An 18,767-nucleotide genomic window follows, 5' to 3' on the forward strand; every position below is an offset into this window, starting at 1 on the left:
ACTTCGTCTAAATGTTTCTGTGCTGCCACGTACTAACAAACAACAACAATTTTAATGAATTTTTGAATAAATTTGTTATCTATTTACTCTAACATATACACCCTGAGAAAAAACAGAAATAATTATGTAAGTTCAAAAGAAATAATTGCTATCAGAAGCAGATCATAACTCTTGTTTTCATTCCTCACTCTTAACACAATAACAAACTCTAACATATACACCCTGAGAAAAGTAAAACAGAAATAATTATGTAAGTTCAAAAGAAATAATTGCTACCAGAAGCAGATCATAACTCTTGTTTTCATTCCTCACTCTTAACACAATAACAAAAAGTCAAAATACTGCCAAATATTGTCCGAGGTCTAAGTGCCGACGGAGTTTGCGAGGTCGGTGCAATGATTTAGGGCGATATTTTCGGTACAGCACAGGGTAATCGGTTTTTATTGTATTTGTTAACCGTCTAAGTTAGATAAAAGTAAAAAATAAGAATGTCGGTTTAATGTTCTTATAATAATATAATCCACTGACACTACTTTCGTTAACACTCGAGGTCAAACTTCGAAACAGTCCTGTCATGTTCAACGAAAATTTAGTTACAGCGAATGTTGAAGTAAAGGCAAGTTAGCCAAGAATAACATGGGCTTTAAGGAGTTTTATATTGACGTAGTAACCAAAAAGGCTAAAGAAGTGAGTCTGAAAATGGAAGGAGACGTATTTGTTATAATTTCGTCTTCCTGTTTTTAGTATATTTTATATAACTGGATATTAGATCATCGTTTTTTATGGACAATCTATCTAGTTAACTAGCCGTGTTGAAAAAGCATCCAGACAGAATGTTGCTGTATCTGGTTATTTTAACTGTTAAACTTGGCATTTCTGTTGTTTCTATCCTGTAAAAATGTTTTTATCGAAAAAAGAATTGTAGGAGTTAGATAAATAATCATTTCCAATGATTCTTAAAAACTTATTTTTCTTGCTTTTTTTACATTTTAAGCTACCATTTTGACGACGGGCAATAAATACCGTTCCATATCGGCCCGTCGCCAAGAGCACTAAGCCAAGCAGAATGCCTAAAAACCCGTATGGCCCGCTTGCAAAATCCAGACGCTTAACAAAACTCTGTAATTCACATAAAGTTCACTATGGAAAAAAACTCAAATTAAAAACTAGCTATAGCTGCAGCAACATCTTACATTCTTAAACCAGCTCTCATACACAGTCCTTTTTGGCTGAATAAACTGATTCAAAAGGGCCGACATGCTTCTTAGCTGTGTGTTACGAGATAGGCAAGGAGAACCTTAAAATAAAGTACTACCAAATGCAATCTGGCTAAATCTGTTTTTGTTTTAAATAAAGATAAATAGTTTATTTAAAATCCTAGTTCAGGACTATATGTAAAAAATGTTTCATCCCCGAGTACAGGAGCTCTCTTTTAGAAACTCCTGTTTTTGGACATATTTCATCCAGAAAGTGCCAATAAACTTGATAAAAACTGTATAGTTCTGAATTAGAGAATTCCCCCCTACTAGTATCTTTCCGCTCATATCAACACAAGCATGGTTTGAGTTGATGGCATATAGTTTTATTTAGCGATTATGGGCAAACTAGACAGTATCTGAATGTATCTCCAAAGTTCGATCGCATATCTAACCCTGAGAGAATGTCTTTTACTTGATACAAGTCATTTAACTATATAACTTTTATGATAAGTAAAAGTGTAGTTGGTTAGTAGATATTTAGGGATATTTAGCTACAGGAATAAGAGACACATCTCCGCTCGCTTTTGGCCGTGACCGACGGTACGGAAGCAATAAACAGAAAAGCTCCATGACATCACACGGGAAATTTTTAAGCTAATATGACCGCCGTGTACATGGCTGCAATTTCAAAATTTCGCATAACGGAATCTACTGTTTATTTTGTAAATTGCAAAAAATTCGCGATTTGAGATAAAAGTAAAATTGGCAACTTGGGTGGACAGGTTTAGGCGTCAATTTTTAGACTATCCTAACTTCTTACAGGCGTTTAAAGAGCGTTGGTTTCCAGGGCACCGACTTAAATCAATAGAAGAATTTACAACGACCAACCCCCTAGTTGTCGCTAAAACTTTTAAGGACTAGGTTGTTGTGAAAAGTGTTTGCGTGTTATAGAAAGACAACAAATCGAGCTACACGCTTTCTTTAAGAATATTAAATTTAACCATGCTGATCATTATTCTCATTTCTTTATCGTTCTACAATAAACTTATTGTTTTTAACCTGAAATCCAGTCTGATATTCTTATAAAGCATATTTTTTTCATAAGATGAGCGTGTACCCAACGATACGAAACATGGATCATCATCCTGCCACAACATGAAAATCAAATTTTGGGTAGTTAATTATTTATCGGCCATAAAAATGGGTGGTTATTCTAAGGGTTGAAATTTGTTACCACCCCACAAAAAGTAAATTTCTTATACCCGTACACGTAAATGCTTAAGATAACTCTTACACACGATATAACAAAAGCGATGTATAAATCAGCTTTCTGATAATGGAAACTAACCTTAATAGACACTTTAAAAACTGTTAATAGAAGCAGTGTAATTTTAATCTGTAGGCAATAAACTGTTAATGAAGCAGTGTTACTCCTATGGGAGAAATTTTGAACGTCAAAATGTTGTGTTTTAAAACAATCAAGCAGGATAAAAAAATATGAGAGATGCGAACGCACGCATGAAAATATTTTTTTCATCCGAAGTATTTATTGGATGTTTTTAAGGTGAACTTGTTTATGTTTGTTGTTGTTGTTTTTGACCACACAAAGCACACGTTTTTTTGTTTTGTTTTTGCTGTTTCCTAGTTATTATTCTGGGATTAAAAACACTAAACGCACCATGTTTCCTTTAATAAGCGCTCCTCTTCTAATAAGCGCCCCTGTAATAAACGCCCCGTCTAATAAGTGTACTCTGTAACTTTTTGCCAAAAATTATTCTGATATATCCTAAGCATGTTCTTCTCACAGATCTAAGGATCTGAGAATGCAAACTGGTGTAAAAATGAGGTGCTCTTTGTTGTTTAAGCAGCGTAATTGAACTGACTTAGTAGTATTCATGAGTCTTATTTATTTCACAATTTTCTTTTAGATGTCGATCAATCGAAATAACGCGTCTTTGGAACGCTGGTTATGCGATATTATATATCATAGTTATATGTGCATATTATGGAAGCAGAATGTTCTCGAGTAGCTTCCTTTCGATTAAGCTATGCCCTTTGTTGATTATCTCATCCACCATAGTTACATTGCTACAAAGATTTAGTTTTATCTAAATGCAACTCGAGAACTTTCTAGTAAAGGTATGAGGTTATGAGTACTTGTGGAATGCATAGGTTTGCGTGCGCGTCAGGTAGCGTCACTTCTGATCATGCTTTGGGGTATTTTTAAGTTAAAAGGTTTGAGCGGCGGTGTCGGTGGCTGTGTTGGTGGCAATAGTTTGGGCGATTAAGACAAAATATTTTTGGGGATATACACCGGTAGTGTGGAAGGTATAAGTAGGCTAGGTAGGTTTTAATGAGTGGAAGGTTTTCAATAAAATTCGACCTAATGACATTCGTATAAATTTTGTGTTAAATAGAAAATTTTGCTCCGCTATATAAAAATAAAAATAAAAGCGATTTTCAATTTTTTTTTACTCTTCAAATTATTGGATTCGACATCCACTGCATTGCTTTCTGACATAAGACCTGTAGTTCCATTTTATTAACTTGATTGCCCTTCTTCGTGTGTCCTTGTGTAGAGGCATTTCTGCTTGTATATTTTGAAAGATAAAAAGCTGAAAATAATAATAAGCAGAAATAGTATTGAAGGAACTCATTTGGTATAGCTTGTCATAAATATTCAGAACACTTATCAAAATTTCATGGTACTAACTCAGGCAAAAATGGCTCAGCTTAACTTACGACTACAGTTTAGTTCTACAACGTTTTTTGTGAACTTTGCAAGTGACGAAAATTTCATTTGTTGAATAAGATTTCTTCCGGACTAAGTTGTTTTTTGACAAATAATTCATTCCGAACGAATACGCTTCTAAAACCTAATTGCGACAAATGATTGAGCAAAAATAAAAAGAATAAATAACTGCGTAAAAAAAAAAAAGAAAAACTGCAATCTCCGACTTTAATTTTTTTTGTGAAAATTAGTTCCAACATACGATTAAAAAGTTAGATTTTTATGTCACCACTGTGCTTGGTAATAATCCAGAACTTTGTGGATATATAACTGTATTGGTGTTTAATAAGCATTTCTTTGACAGTGAATAGAACTTCGAAAAAGTCTCGTCATTTTATTTTATCCTCCAGCACAAGAACGTGCCATTACCAATGGTCTTGTTTTCATTTTAAGAGATGTATTCATAAAGTGCTAAAAATGATAAGGTTTTCGGGTATTCTATTTTATGAATCGTCCTTTTATTATTCCAAGCAACGCATTACTTTTCTACACTTGAAAATTCATTTATTCTTTATTTTAACAGTTCACCAAAAGTAATGCAGTGATATTTTTTATCTAAGAATTAATAACGTACAATAAGCCTCAATCTTACTTTAAAAGTTTCTTCTTTCTTTTGAAAATTATACCACTGAGTGAATAAAATGTGTGTATCGCTTTTATTTCTCTAGTAAATTCTGTCCATATACGAATGTCACAAAACTGTCTCTCAATCAAATTTTTAAAATTCAATTTCCAACAGGAGGAGCTATTTTATTATTAAGACAAAATTTTAACTTTTTATTCTCGTTTCTAAATTGTTTTTCAAACGCAAAGACTACAAGTTTTGTTTTAGCTTCACGGTTTTTCCCTCCCAAGTTATTGTAAGGGAGGGTTTTTTAACCCAGTTGCAAAAACAAATCGTACCCTTTGCTCACTCGTTTTAGTCCAAAAATGTAAAAATTAAAATACTAAAGTAAGCAAAAATCTCAGGTCTGTCAGGAAGCAGGATATAAGGCGAAAGAATCTCCCAAAACGGGCTGTCAAACCTATTCCAGACGAACTTCTAATTTTTCCTCTGTAGAACTCAGGCACGATTTTTATTTTGATAAAAGGAGCGTTGAAAACGGGGTGGCAGTTTAGGGAGCTATTGTGCATGTAATGCCGGTCACCGTGTGAATTCCTCCAACGAACTTGGCTTGAATTATATTCCACTGCATGATCTTCTGTGACGCTAAATTTTTCAAAAACATAGCAAATACTCTCATTGCACGTGTAACTAGCAGAATGTGGATAGGGCGTAAGCATTTTGCGCGAATAAAATTCGACAATGTACTCAAACCACATGTCTTCCGTCAATGCACGGTGTAACTTGTTGATGTGCGACACATTTGAAAGAAAAGAACGTGATTTACCTGGATTATGGAATGACTTAAATTCATTCTTACAACAACAAACAAATTTTGTCTGTTGTTATGAATAGATTTAAGTTATTTCAAATATTCAGTTAGGACATGTTCCTTTTTTTCAAATGTTTCGCATGTCAGCAAGTTACACTGTGCATTGAAGGAAATCTTAGGATTTTTTTTAATTCTTAATAAAAAAAAACGAAATAAAAATTAAGTAAGACCCCTGCCTTTTTTATTTTTCTTGTTGTCAACTCGGCAATTTATTTGTAGTTGCGTTCTGGTAGTGCAATCCAACTGTTTCCTATGTTCCTGCTTACTTATACAGAGCGACTGAGACTATTTCGAATGTGAGTAACTGAGACTATTTCGAACGAAGGCTGCTCATAGTAACTGAGACTATTTGTATTTCGAATGAAAGCTGTCTAGAAGTAATTGAGACTAATTCGATCGAACGCTGTTCAGAGTAACTGAGACTATTTCAAACGAAGGCTACTTTGAGTAATTGAAGCTATTTGAGACTATTTTGATATTGAACGAACGATGCTTAGAGTAACTGAAACTACTTATTTAGACTGCACGACATTCACATTTTGATTTTAGATAGATGTAGACTCAACAGATATTCACACTTTATTTTATTATCGAGACTAATTCGATCAGAGAAATGTTTGTGTTACCAGTGGCGGGTTCGAACCACCGAATCAGTGATCACTCGTTCAGAGTGCAATGCGCTAACCAACTGCGCCACTGATCCCCTGTCAAGTAAAGTACAAAAGCTTATGCCATTTAAAGAATTTGTTCTACGAAATAATTTTTCAATTAATATGATAAAAATTCAATAAAATATCGCATAGATAAACGCGACAACAAGTTGTGCCGCTGTTTAATATATCTGTGGAAAAATAATAATATTTTAAAAAGCCCTTGCAATCAAGGTTGGTTCCCAATCGCTACGTTCGATGTCTGATACTGCACTGCATTGACGTGTTAACTAACTTTGCCACTGGTTTCATATACTTTTTGCGCAAAACTGAAGGGTTCACGAGACATGCATTTAATACAAAATCCACCAGAATCCACCAAACACAGGAACATTCAAATAAATGAGGTATAACATGCTCCATATGGTGGGAGCACGACGGGATTAAGAATGGATAAAATTGTGGTCCACAACAAAGTACTGGCACAAAATATATTTAGACCTATTTTGCTTCCGTGATTCTTGGACAATTTTTGTTAAATTCCAGAAACAAAATTGATATGGCGCAGTAAAAAAAATTGTTATGCGTATGCAATGGAGCGTTAATAAAATCAATATAAATATTAATGAAATCAATATAAAAAGTTGTCAAATCTGACGTTATTCTTGACTATAGCTAGTTATTTCATATTTCCTGTAACTGAACATCGCAATGTTTGATTTTATTGTCCAAGAAGTTTTGAATTTTGGATATAATGTTTAGTGAAAGGTAGTGTCATAAAAACACTAAAATAATTTATTTTTCATTCTTTTTATCTTACTTAGACAGTTAACAAACACAATAATAACCGATTACCCCGTGCTGGACCAAAAATATTGCCCTCAGTCATTGCACCGACTTCGCAAGCTCAGTCAGTCGGCACTTACACCTCGGGCGATATTTTGAGGCCAAGGATAATCGATTATTATTTTGTTAGCGTTCCATAGCATGTGCATAAAGTTTTTTCTTGTTACCCCTTACTTTATCGTCAGAAAGCACTAAAACTTAACAGGTTGAGTACTTCATTCATTGTGGTTTGCTGCAATATTCAAAATTTCCCTTTGTGAATAAGTTGCAATTATTTTCTCATGTTATGTTTTTGCCCGAATTTAAAACAAATGGTACACGCATTAGCTACCGTTAAATTTTGATGAACGGAGTTAATAAATAAATAAATTTTTATTCTGTCTAAAAAGAGATAAAAGAGCTATAGCATTGAGCCAAGTGGGATTCGAACCCACGTCGGAAATAACTCCCGCTCTACCAACTGAGCTACTGGCTCCAGTCAAATCATTGGCTGACCACTCAAAGATACTAAAGACAAACAGGAAACGCAGTGTATTACAGCAATCGTGTCTTTGCAAAAGATTGTTTCCATACACTTGATACGACAATCTATGAACAATATAAAGTAAGTGCGCCATTGTTAAATATTTGAGCATGCCTAAGTAAAGACCACAATAATTTTGGCGAATTAATTATGAGGAAGCGGCATGGGGTTACATTTTTACCACAGCCAGCGGTTACACATGAGATAAGATCAGTTTTGAAACTGAGATTTTAAGTATAGTGTAATTTAGGTCCCTCGTCCTTGTGCTTTTGTTTACACTCAGCATTCCCTGCGAACAAGCTTCACGCTCTTGATATTTGAAGCAGAATGGGGTTTTAAGCACAAGGCTTTGGGGCAGAGAGAATAAAGCAAAAGGCTCAGCGATAAAGAAGGCTTTTAGGAATAACCCCTATTCAGCTGGCAAAGCCTTACTTAATCTTAATACCCTCTTGTTTAATGTTTTTAAATCGTGTTTAAAAAATTGTGTTGTACCTGTTCAATGGCGTTATGCCCGTGAAATTTATATTCCTAAATCAAAAACTCCTATGGAGTCCAACATAACTGACTTTCGGCCTATCGCACTTCTAAATGTCGAAGGTAAGCTTCTATTTAGCCTTGTATCAAGGCGGTTGGAAGCTCACATTATAGCCAACAACAAATTCTTCAATACGTCTATCCAAAAAGGTTGTATAGAGAAACTTCGTGGGTGCTGCGAACATATGTCAATGGTTTGGTCGGCACTAAAAGACGCTCGCTCAGCAAAGTCAGATTTGGCAACCATCTGGCTAGATATTGCAAGTGCGTATCCCACAATTCCTCACAGACTTATCTTTTTCGCTCTTCAGCGTTACGGTGTCCCGCAACATTGTATTACTTTTATTAAAAACTACTATATCGGCATATACAGCAAATCTTTTTCTGAAGATGTCCCAAGCAATTGGCATAAACATATGCGAGGTATATTTGCTGGCTGTACACTATCTATCATTCGTTTTTTAGCTGGCATAAGCATCATCCTAGAATATACGCTAGAAGCATCTGTACCAAGGTTTATCACATCAAGCAAAGTGTCAATTCCATTACTGAGAGCTTTCATGGACGATATAAACTTGATGTCATCGTCTGTTTGCGGTGCGCAAAAGCTATTAACCAGGTGTGCTACCGCTTTAAAGTGGGCTGGTATGGTATTCCGTGCCCACAAGTCACGCAGCATAGTAATCGTAAAAGGCAGGTCCTTAAATTCTACACCCTTCTCAGTTCAGAAGCCTTTAAATCCAACAGATTTTTCTTCATTTATACCCTCTATCCATTCCATGCCAGTACGATTTTTAGGTCGTATCATAGACGGTTCTATTTCCGATAGAAAAGCTATCGATGAGCTTGGAGAGAAACTATCAGCAGGGCTTTTTACGATTGACAAATCCTTTTACAAAAGTACTCAGAAACTGTGGATCCTTCAACACCTTCTTGTCCCACGTATCCAGTGGCCTTTGCTCATTTACGAAGTTTCAATGTCGTATGTCAATACTCTCCAGCAAAAGGTATCTTCTTTTATAAGGAAATGGCTGCACCTTCATCGCACTACCACTAATGTTTGTTTATACTCAGCCTGCTCACCATGTCCTTTGCCAATAAAAAGTCTAACGTCCATTCTTAAATCTGCTAAAATAAGCGGACACTTACTGCTTAGATATTCAAAGGACCCCTAGTATCAGCGGCACCACCAACAATAAAGGCAGGAAAGTGGAGTGTAACTGCCACAGTTACGACGGCAGAGGTAGAAGTAAAAGTGAGGGCAATGATGGGCTCGCACCAACACGGAAATCCAGATCGTGCTTGATGTAGTTATTCCATTTACTCCAGTACCCTTGCACCTGAAGTTGCGTAACTCTACCTACTTGTTCTTCTTCTTCTATTTCCTTTGCAGTGTTTGTTATTAGCTTCCTGTAAGAGTAACATTGTCGGGAAGCAGGCATTTTAGCTTTGGAGGGATGTCTTAAAGCAGACATTTTTTCAGGTCCTGTACGAATTTACCTCTATGGATCGAACTGACCAACTATGTATAATTTGCAATCATTTTTAACCTTAACAGGTTTTTATATTCCTTCTATCCTGCTACCTAAAATGTTCAAAAACGTCTCTGTTTAGCAAAATTTTATTTCTTTAGGCCAATTCGCCGTTCCCGTAAAAGAGAGTTTTCGCAATGCATTGTGGTAAATGTAGTCAAAAACATAAACAATCATGGAGGCGTCAGGAGAAAAAACACTTAATACAGATATTTTATCAGCTTGTTCAACACCTAAAAACAGCTTTTTTCAAAGCTTTACTTCACCAAACAAAATCGAAGTTTCCTTAAACAATTTATCTACAGATTTCACCGTAGAGAATGCTACAAACATTGAGAATTTGCCAGGAACTTCAACAACAAACGCTGCAGCTGGGGGAGGATTTACATGTTGTGTACCTTTATGTTACAACAACTCAAAAAGAAACAGAGAATTGTCGTTTTACGTCATTCCAAAAGATGAAGGTTTAAGAAAGACTTGGCTTTCAAAAATAAGTATAAAAAACTTTAAACTAACATCAGGCCATAGAGTATGCTCTGCTCATTTTAAAGGTGGTAAAAAAACGTACATGAACAATATTCCAACGATTGTACCAAAAACTATAGCACCTACACCGGTTAAAAAAAGAAACACCATGACTAGTCTTGGTTTAAAAAGAAAGCTACCTTCCCCTGAAAAACCTAAAGATCCTGAGCTGACTGTAGAAGAGGCATTACAGCAAGAGATTCAAAAATTGGAAGCCACCATAGCTAATATGAAAGTTGAAATAACAAAAAAAGAAAACTCATTATTAGCAGAGATAAATTCTTTACAAACAGAAGTTGATGAAAATAAATTTACAGTGGACAGATTTAAACACAACACTGCACATTTTAAATTTTACACTGGTTTTGAAAGCTACGAAATGTTTAAACTTGTACTTGAATATTTACAACCAGCTGCTGACTCTCTAATATACTGGGGATCAAATACTAACATTGAAAACACAAAAACCTATAATGGTAAACGTGGGCGATCCAGAGCTACAACAGCTGAAACAGAATTTTTTATGATTCTTATTAGACTTCGCTGTGGATTTCCTATTGAAGATATGGCAATACGATTTACCATGTCGACTAGTAATGTAAGTCGAATATTCATTACTTGGATAGACTTTTTGCACACTCAACTGAGAGTACTTCCTATATGGGCTTCAAAAAAAACAGTAGCAGAGACAATGCCAAAATGTTTTAATGATTTATATCCCACAACACGTGTTATAATAGACTGTACAGAAATATTTACAGAGATGCCTTCTTCATACCGCAGCCAATCAGCTACTTTTTCCAGCTATAAACATCACAACACTGCTAAAGGATTGGTAGGGATTGCACCAAGTGGAGCAGTTACATTCGTATCTGATTTATATGCTGGAAGAAGTAGTGACCAAAAAATTACTCGACACAGTGGAATTTTAAATTTATTAGAACATGGTGACTCGTTAATGGCTGATCGAGGATTCGATATTGAAGAGGATTTACCTGATGGAGTAACTCTTAATATACCTGCGTTTCTAAAAGGTAAAACACAACTAGATTTGGGAGAAGAACTTGAAACTAGAAGAATTGCTTCTGTAAGAGTTCATGTGGAGAGAGCAATTAATCGAGTTAAAAACTTTAAAATTTTACAGTCAATATTTCAATGGCACCTGATTTAAATAAAGTCTGGGTAATTTGCTATTATTTAGTCAATTTTCTTCCACCACTTATAGCACAGAATGAGGAATAAACAATATATATATACGAATATAAAATGTATATAAAAATATATATGCTATGTATCTTTAAATATTTCGTTGGACATAAAGTCAAAATAAAATTTTGTCAGACATGGTAACCAATTCGTGTTCCATTTTTCACTCTCAAACTTTAAAGTTTTAATGTGCATAAATTTTTCAGTATAAACTATAAAATCCAATTCACTAATTCCAGTTACTGCCATGACACCTTGGCACTGAAAATAATATATGTGACTCCGTTTAAGTTTGGGTTCTTCATCACACATTTGTCGCCACATGCTTCTTCGATCGTCAAATCTTTTTTTGAAAAAGGGCATTTAACTTCAATTGCTTTTGTTTCGCTAACAATTCCATCTGGACTGCAACCCAACCAAGGCCATTTAGGATTTATAAAAAAACCACATTTTTCCACAGTAACTTCTTTTGCTAATTCATATTTTTTTACTGCAATACTTTCCGTAGAAATTTCATAATTACAGGCTTCTGAAAAAATAGACTTATTTTGACACAAAATCTTTTTCAACAATGAAGTTGGAAAGACCCCTTTACGCCTGTTTATTACACTTCCAAAATTAGATGCAGTTAACCTTTTTTTTCTGCTCTGCAAACCACGCTTTGCTATTAGATTGCTTTATCGTTTTCTCTTCAATAGTCTTAATTTCTTTGCATGTTACACTCAAATGATTTTTCACGAAATTAAGATTAAGCTCTGTCAGCAGGGTACTTTCAATATCAAAATTAAAGTTTTCAATGAGTTAATTAATATGTTTTCTAACTGGTGCATTTTCCTCTGCTTCCATCTCACAGTTTGTCACAGATGTTGTGAAAAAAGAGCAAGGCTCATAGTCATTTCCTTGTAGCAAAGTAGCCATTGTTACTCCTTGTTTAAGTTTTAATAAGTTCCCACTAAGCTGCTTCATTTTTTCACTTGACGGTTCTCTTGCAAATAACGGTGTCGAACAGTGCTTTCGGTCACCAGTAACTATTGGTCTTTTGCGACTTTTATTTTTGTCCTTTTCAAAATCAGCATTTTCAAACTGCAAGTTTGAAAATAAAATAGCCTCAGAGTTCGCAGCTTCACCAGGTACATGCCACTGTTGCAAAACATCTGTACATACTTTATCCTCAGGAACACTTTTCAGTTCTAGTTCCCTGTAATCTACAAGCTGGTAAAGGACTGCAGCGACATGCTTACAACAACCCCCTGCTCCAGCTTTGCAGTTGCATTTAGCATATAAAACATCTCCAGTTTTTGACAAAGGTGAATGTACACGCTGTATTAAATTTTCTTCATGGAGGCTGTTACCAGGCATTTAACAATAAACAAACTTGTATTTGCAACAATATTTGGTTTTACTCTGACCTTCTTCACGAAATGCTCTTTAAATAACCTGTATCCCAGAATTTTGTGCTTAATTGCACCTCTTGATTTATTATCCACTTCTAAAGTATCTTCTACCATATACTTTTGTAGTTTTTTATGAGAAATGCCAGGCAAAAGAGATAAGTCTTTGGACCATTCTTTTATACTACAGGTCAGTTCCTCTTCTTCGTCTCTTTCAATTTCCTGATTTGAAATTTCTCTGAAAACTGGTCTTGATACCGTGCTAGAGCTTTGAGAAAAGCTAGGCTCAAGGGCAGTATCATTATCCGTAAAAAATATACTTAAATCTTCATTAATATCCATTATAAGTTGTCGTTTCACTATCCTTCCCTCAAATAAGCCTTTTTCTTCTTTGTTTTGTTAAACACTTGATTAATCTATTACAGAGATAAAGTTTTTACAAAGAGCTATGATCATGGAGATAATTATTTTGTAACAAAACATGATTATTCTCCACAATATATTGCTACGGTTATTTAATTGTTATACGCAAGCAATTTTTTTTAATTTCGGCTTTTTTTCTTGACTTCAAGTACCACAATGCATTGCGCAACTCACTATTTATGGGAACGGTGAATTTGTCCTTTAAAAGTGTTTCTTTGCCTAACTAGCGAGGGGAAAAGGGTAATGTGGGCGTGCCTAATGGATTTCCGACTTTGAAGTAGAATTTTGTCAGCGTTTTTCTATAAAGAAAGCTTTTCTCTAAAGCGGACAAAATCTCTTGTTCTTCAAGTGTCCGCTTAAAGGAGGTTTCATTGTATTTTAAAATTTGAAGTATGTTAAAACGATGGAAAATAACTTTTTATTTTATTTTATGATAATACGCCTTAAAGCGGGCTGATGGAAGAGGCAATGTCTTAAGTGATTAAGGAAATCAGAATTTCTTTTTAAAAGGAAAATTTGGCGTTTTGAGGATTTAACTTTCGCAAGAACTAAGGCATAATATTTATCTTTGTTTAAACGTTAATATAGATTAAAATGTTACAAGAGTGAGGAAGAAAAAAACTAACCCTTTTTGCCAAAAATTATTTTTATTACAACGTGGCTCGCTTCTATTACAAAATGCGTCAGCTTCTTTATCAACAAAATTTATATATGAAATAAAGAAATCAAACCAAAGCTATGTAGATAACTATGCATAAAATATGCTTTCAACGTCTTATAAATGTTGGCTGAATAATTAAGCATCTTGGTCAGAAAGCTCCCGTCCTTATATCTACGCTACGATCCCTTCCCTTCCCGAGCTAGCAAATTTCCCAGTTGATCTATGGCGAATATTTTTCAGAAGCAACACACACTGCGTTTAAACAGAAACATAATGTGCTTCAGCATGATAAATTCACTACTAGTGAACATGCGAAAGCTGATTGTCTGGTTCACATTTCCCGAACTGTGTTGGTAGAATAATTATAGGTGCTGAAAACAACCACTTGAGAAACTTGTGATCAAGAAAGGCCTTAGAAATCTAATGTCTGACCCGAGTGGTTAGAGATTAACCTAATTGTTTATTACTTAAAGGTTATATAGCTAGTCACTTAAACTTTATCTTTGGTTAGTATGTTTTTAGGATCTTTAACAAAATATGTCTTGTGGATAATATCATTTTAACTGTAAATCCTTTTTGAGGTGTTTTTAGAGCTAAATTTTCTTTTTGTCTGCTAGCTAGCTATACATAACATACCAACAAAAATTTTTACGCTTGTTAAGTAGTCAGATCAGTTGGTTAAAATTGGAACATGCATTTACCTTGTCTGACTAAAATTGCACTTTGGAATGAGCACTTAGCATATTAAGTAGAAAAATGAATGAAAAATAAGATTTATTTTTATTCAGTAACGGCTCATTACGCCTGCCAATGTATATGCATGTTAGCAGGATAGCTTGCCAACTAGTCTTTTCTCGTGTTTTACAAAACTATAAAAAGAACCTTTCTTTTCATTTAAAATGTCAACAATGGAAAATGAAAGCCCAAATAACATCTTTCATAAAATATTTACTTGCCTCATTGTTTTTTGGTCAATATTTATGAACATTTTTTCATAGTCAGGAATCCTTTTATGTTTTATTGTTTTTGTAGCAAAATCCGCTATCTTTATAGTAAATCGTTGCATATATTATGACACGTGAATGAATTATCTATGTTAGTCGTAACAAGCCTGTTCAAGGGGTTTTTTCGCCGCTGGTCTCGATGTCAAAAAGGCAGAAGCCCCTTTCGATGCTTACTATTTCTTATTCGTGATGAATGGCCGCACGCACCGCGTGTAGATTTAATACCAAATATTTTTCCGTTTATTGCATTGTTGTGAGGCCACGAAGAGGCAAATAATCAAGGCAGTTTTCATCGCAAGCGGGTGAGGTGGTAAAAAAAAATTTTCGGAAAATTTAGCTAGCTGGCTAAGGCGAAGTTATAGAACAGAATGGTTGTAGGTTAAGCTAGCTAATATTTTTCACTTTTCCAATATGTCTTCAAAAATAAAGGTAGCTATAGCTAACTGGTTGTGTAAATATCAGTTAACATTATAAAAATACTTCAAAATGAATGACCTCAAACTTGTCTTGCTAGCTGGAATTTGTTTTGATATTTCTGTGTGTGGAACATTCAAGTAGTTAGCTACTTGTTTTATTATTTATAGGCAAGAAATAATTTGAAGGGTATGTGCTAGCTACAATTATCCCCCATTAAAAACGCAAAAATGTCATCCACACTATACGTTGACATGTCATTTCAGACCGATACTAAAAACGTGCGGGGAAAATTCGACTAGATGTGTTATATCATATGTGCTGGAGGGTAAAACATCTTCAGAATTTATATTGACAACAAACTCGACAACAAAGGGAAAAAACAGTTTCCTTCACTAAAGATAACAACATAACGCACATTACGATAGACACAGTAATCAACGAATGTCAGCTGGTGGATTCTATTGTTATGGTTCTTTCTTCGTCACAGCAAAAACAGGTGAGCAGTGTGTCGCTGCAAGAACATTTTGTCTTTGATGGCACAGCTAAAATAATTTTAACTGTGTTCGGTAACCATATCACCTTGCAGAAAGGAAGTGTTATAGCAATCAATGTTATACCAATACCCAAGTATCGGCATGTAAAAACAACAGTGGAGTCGACTAATTTCGAACTTCCCAACATAGATGATGATAGCTGTGACTCAGAAGCTGTGCAGAGTAAAACAAGACAGTCCTACAGAAGTCACTGTGATAATGGAAATAGTTGCAATTGTCGATTCCAGTTTAAACTCGACAATATCATGCATTAATTGTGACATTTAAATTACACTTGGTTCGAAATATGAGATGGTTAGCTCTTGTTATTTCACATTGGCGATTAAAGAACGACGCCAAAAGAATATCACGAACAAAAATTGAATGTATTTTAGACAGCTTTTTTCAGGAACATAGAACAAAAGGACTGTACAACATCTTGAGAAGCAGTATCTCGGCTACTCTACCAGAGTTCTGGAGGGATTACCCGGGTAAAAAATCACAACATACAAATCGGTCTTACATCGGAATTAACATCGGAAGTACCGATATTATCTCATGCGTGCTATAAGTTAAAGCGAGTTACCAGGGTGATCGACAGGCAGTCAAAAATTAATCAAAAGCCAAACAAACACCCTGAAAAGTCGCGATAGTATTCAGTAAATGACCAAAAATTCTATTAAACAATTTTAGAACCCAGTATGAAAGGGTGACCACTCCTCCTTAAATTCCTTAAATAACCTTAGAAAAAAGAAAATCTCCTTAAAAGTACTTAAATATACTTAAAAAAGTTGAAATTTTAGCTATTCTTCTTAATTTCTTTTTATTTCTTATTTTTTCTGATCGTAAGCTTTTTGGAAATATGTTCATGGATTTTTCATCACCAATCAAGTAAGACATATTTCTCTGTTACCTAAAATCCTCTATTTTCTATCTTTCAGGGCATAATTTTGTGTCATTTTATTAGTGGTCACCCTGTATGACTGTTAAAGCTACTAAGCTTTCTTGCTGAAATTTTAAACAAGCAGAAAAACGTAAAAAAGGAAAATACGAATCTGCTAGGTAAAATCATTCACTAAGAAAATATCAAAAAGTTAAAAAGTTATCGAAAATAAATTTATTTTTTTAACGTTTCATTTTCGTACATCTTCCTTCTTGCAAAACTAGAAATGCACAAAAATCTTTGTATACAATCAAATGGTGTGACCTTAAATTTTTATCAGCCGCTGGTCCTTTGATATTCCTTTCAAGACAAATTTAACTTTTAGTTAGTGAAAATGTAAACTTTTTGCAACACGTGAAATCAACTTTTATTGCGTTTGAATACTTTCTAAATATGGGATACATTAAGACAGAAAAGTTTAGAAAGAAAAATTTCGAACGTTTCTAAGGAAATATTTCATCGTGTATTCCCGCCTTAAAGATATGTAAAATTTTCGCGGTTTCTTCAAATCGCAAATTTTCTTCACGCTAAAATACCTGACAAGAAATTAGTAATGCAATATCATGCAGTGTGTATATTTCCATATTATAAACTACTAAAAACATGAACGAGTGTTCAACAAATATTTTTTTTAAATTAGCAAATGACAAAAATGTTTTGCAACAAAGTTGTACAAGAACTTAACAGTATTAGGTGTTTGTCAATCAATATAATGTTGGTAATTTATTAAGTAAATTTATGTTGATATACTTGCCTTTTTGTCATCACCTATAGTTAGTATTGCTAGACTGCTTAGCATAAATAGCAGTAGTCGAAACTCCTGTGTTTTAACGTATGTTTCTTATGACATAATGCTATAAGGAATCCAGGTTCAAATCCTGGCGGGAGATGTTACATATTTTTGTACCTTCGTTTATTAACATGCGTTAGTAATCCCTTCAATAACATTTTTTAGAAATCGGCGGGAAAATTCCATTTGTTGTTGTAGACTGAAGATGATTCTATTTTTGTAGTGCTGGAATCCAAATGTTAGGTAATCGCTATTGAATGCTGTTTATATGATTGGGATCACTGATTGAATGAATCGACTCTTTGATTTTTCTTTGAGTCCAGTTGGATTCTCGATCGATTATCTTTTTGTTGTCGAAGTTGAATCGATGGTCGTTTCTCCAACTGTGATCAACAATCTCATTCGTCTCTGTATCACCATTTCTGATAGCTCTTTCATGTTCACTACTCCTTTGTTTGAATCTGTTTGCTCTCTCCAATGTAGACAGCATTGCAATCAAAACATGGAATTTTGTATGCGATGTTGTTTTGTATAGATTTATCGACCGGATCTTTTGGATGACTGAGTGTGTTGCGAAGATTTTTTTTTGTGTAGAATGTGCAACGAATGTTATGTTTGGAAAGAATCCTCCGTAGTGTTTCACTGGTACCCTGGTAGATTTTTCATGGTAGATTTTCGTGTCTTATTGTTTTTGAGTAGGTTTCCGCCAATCATAAGAAAATTTCTTTGTTGCAAATTTCGCAGTTAATTTTTAAGAATTTTCTTTTAACAAGAATATGATATTTTTTTTTATTTCTGTTCTACGGGTGCCGTGTAGCTTTGATTCAACAGAAAAAAATTGAACTGAGTAACTCAAAGACATTTCTGTCTTAACATTATTATTTTTGAACTAGAAGACTGTAAAACTCTGAATCAAAACTTGCAGGCACAATGCGCTAAATATAAAGAATTAAATGTAGTCGAATTATTAATAGTGGTTATGCAAATTAGGAGCAGTAGCTAGCTACACATTCAAGTTGAAAAGGATTGCTTAAACGAAATATAGAAAGTAAACATGAGGCTGTATGTATGTCTGAAGAAACTTTGTTATAAAGCTGAAGGCGAAGTTTTAAAAGCGAATAGACGATTTTTGTTGTGATCTGCAAACTTTCAGTTAAATAAATTTTCAAGAAACATTACTATGGTGTAGCTATCAGATAGATTCTTCATAAACTTTTTCATGGTTTTGACCAAAGAATATTCCTTACTCTTTTCAAAGAGGCCTTAATAAAAATCAGTTAAGTAAAACCAGTCTAATCTAAATCAGTTTTGTTAGGTGTGAATGGGGTATCCAGCTCAGTGAAACAAGTGCTGATAAAAAATC

The 18,767-nt window shown here is 34.4% G+C and overlaps 1 protein-coding gene across 1 annotated transcript; it reads left to right on the plus strand.

Moving 5' to 3' along the window:
* The first annotated feature begins 9,686 nt into the window (after positions 1 to 9,686).
* LOC130649882 (uncharacterized) lies at positions 9,687 to 11,207 on the plus strand. The gene has a single exon (XM_057456020.1). The coding sequence runs from the start codon at positions 9,687 to 9,689 to the stop codon at positions 11,205 to 11,207; it is 1,521 nt and encodes a 506-aa protein (XP_057312003.1).
* The last annotated feature ends 7,560 nt before the right edge of the window (positions 11,208 to 18,767 follow it).

Source organism: Hydractinia symbiolongicarpus, chromosome 1 (genome assembly GCF_029227915.1).
Source record: "Hydractinia symbiolongicarpus strain clone_291-10 chromosome 1, HSymV2.1, whole genome shotgun sequence".
Lineage (NCBI taxonomy): Eukaryota > Metazoa > Cnidaria > Hydrozoa > Anthoathecata > Hydractiniidae > Hydractinia > Hydractinia symbiolongicarpus.

Bases quoted from the DNA above. Each gene is read 5' to 3' on its own strand.
- LOC130649882 (XM_057456020.1), top strand. From the start codon at position 9,687: ATGGAGGCGTCAGGAGAAAAAACACTTAATACAGATATTTTATCAGCT.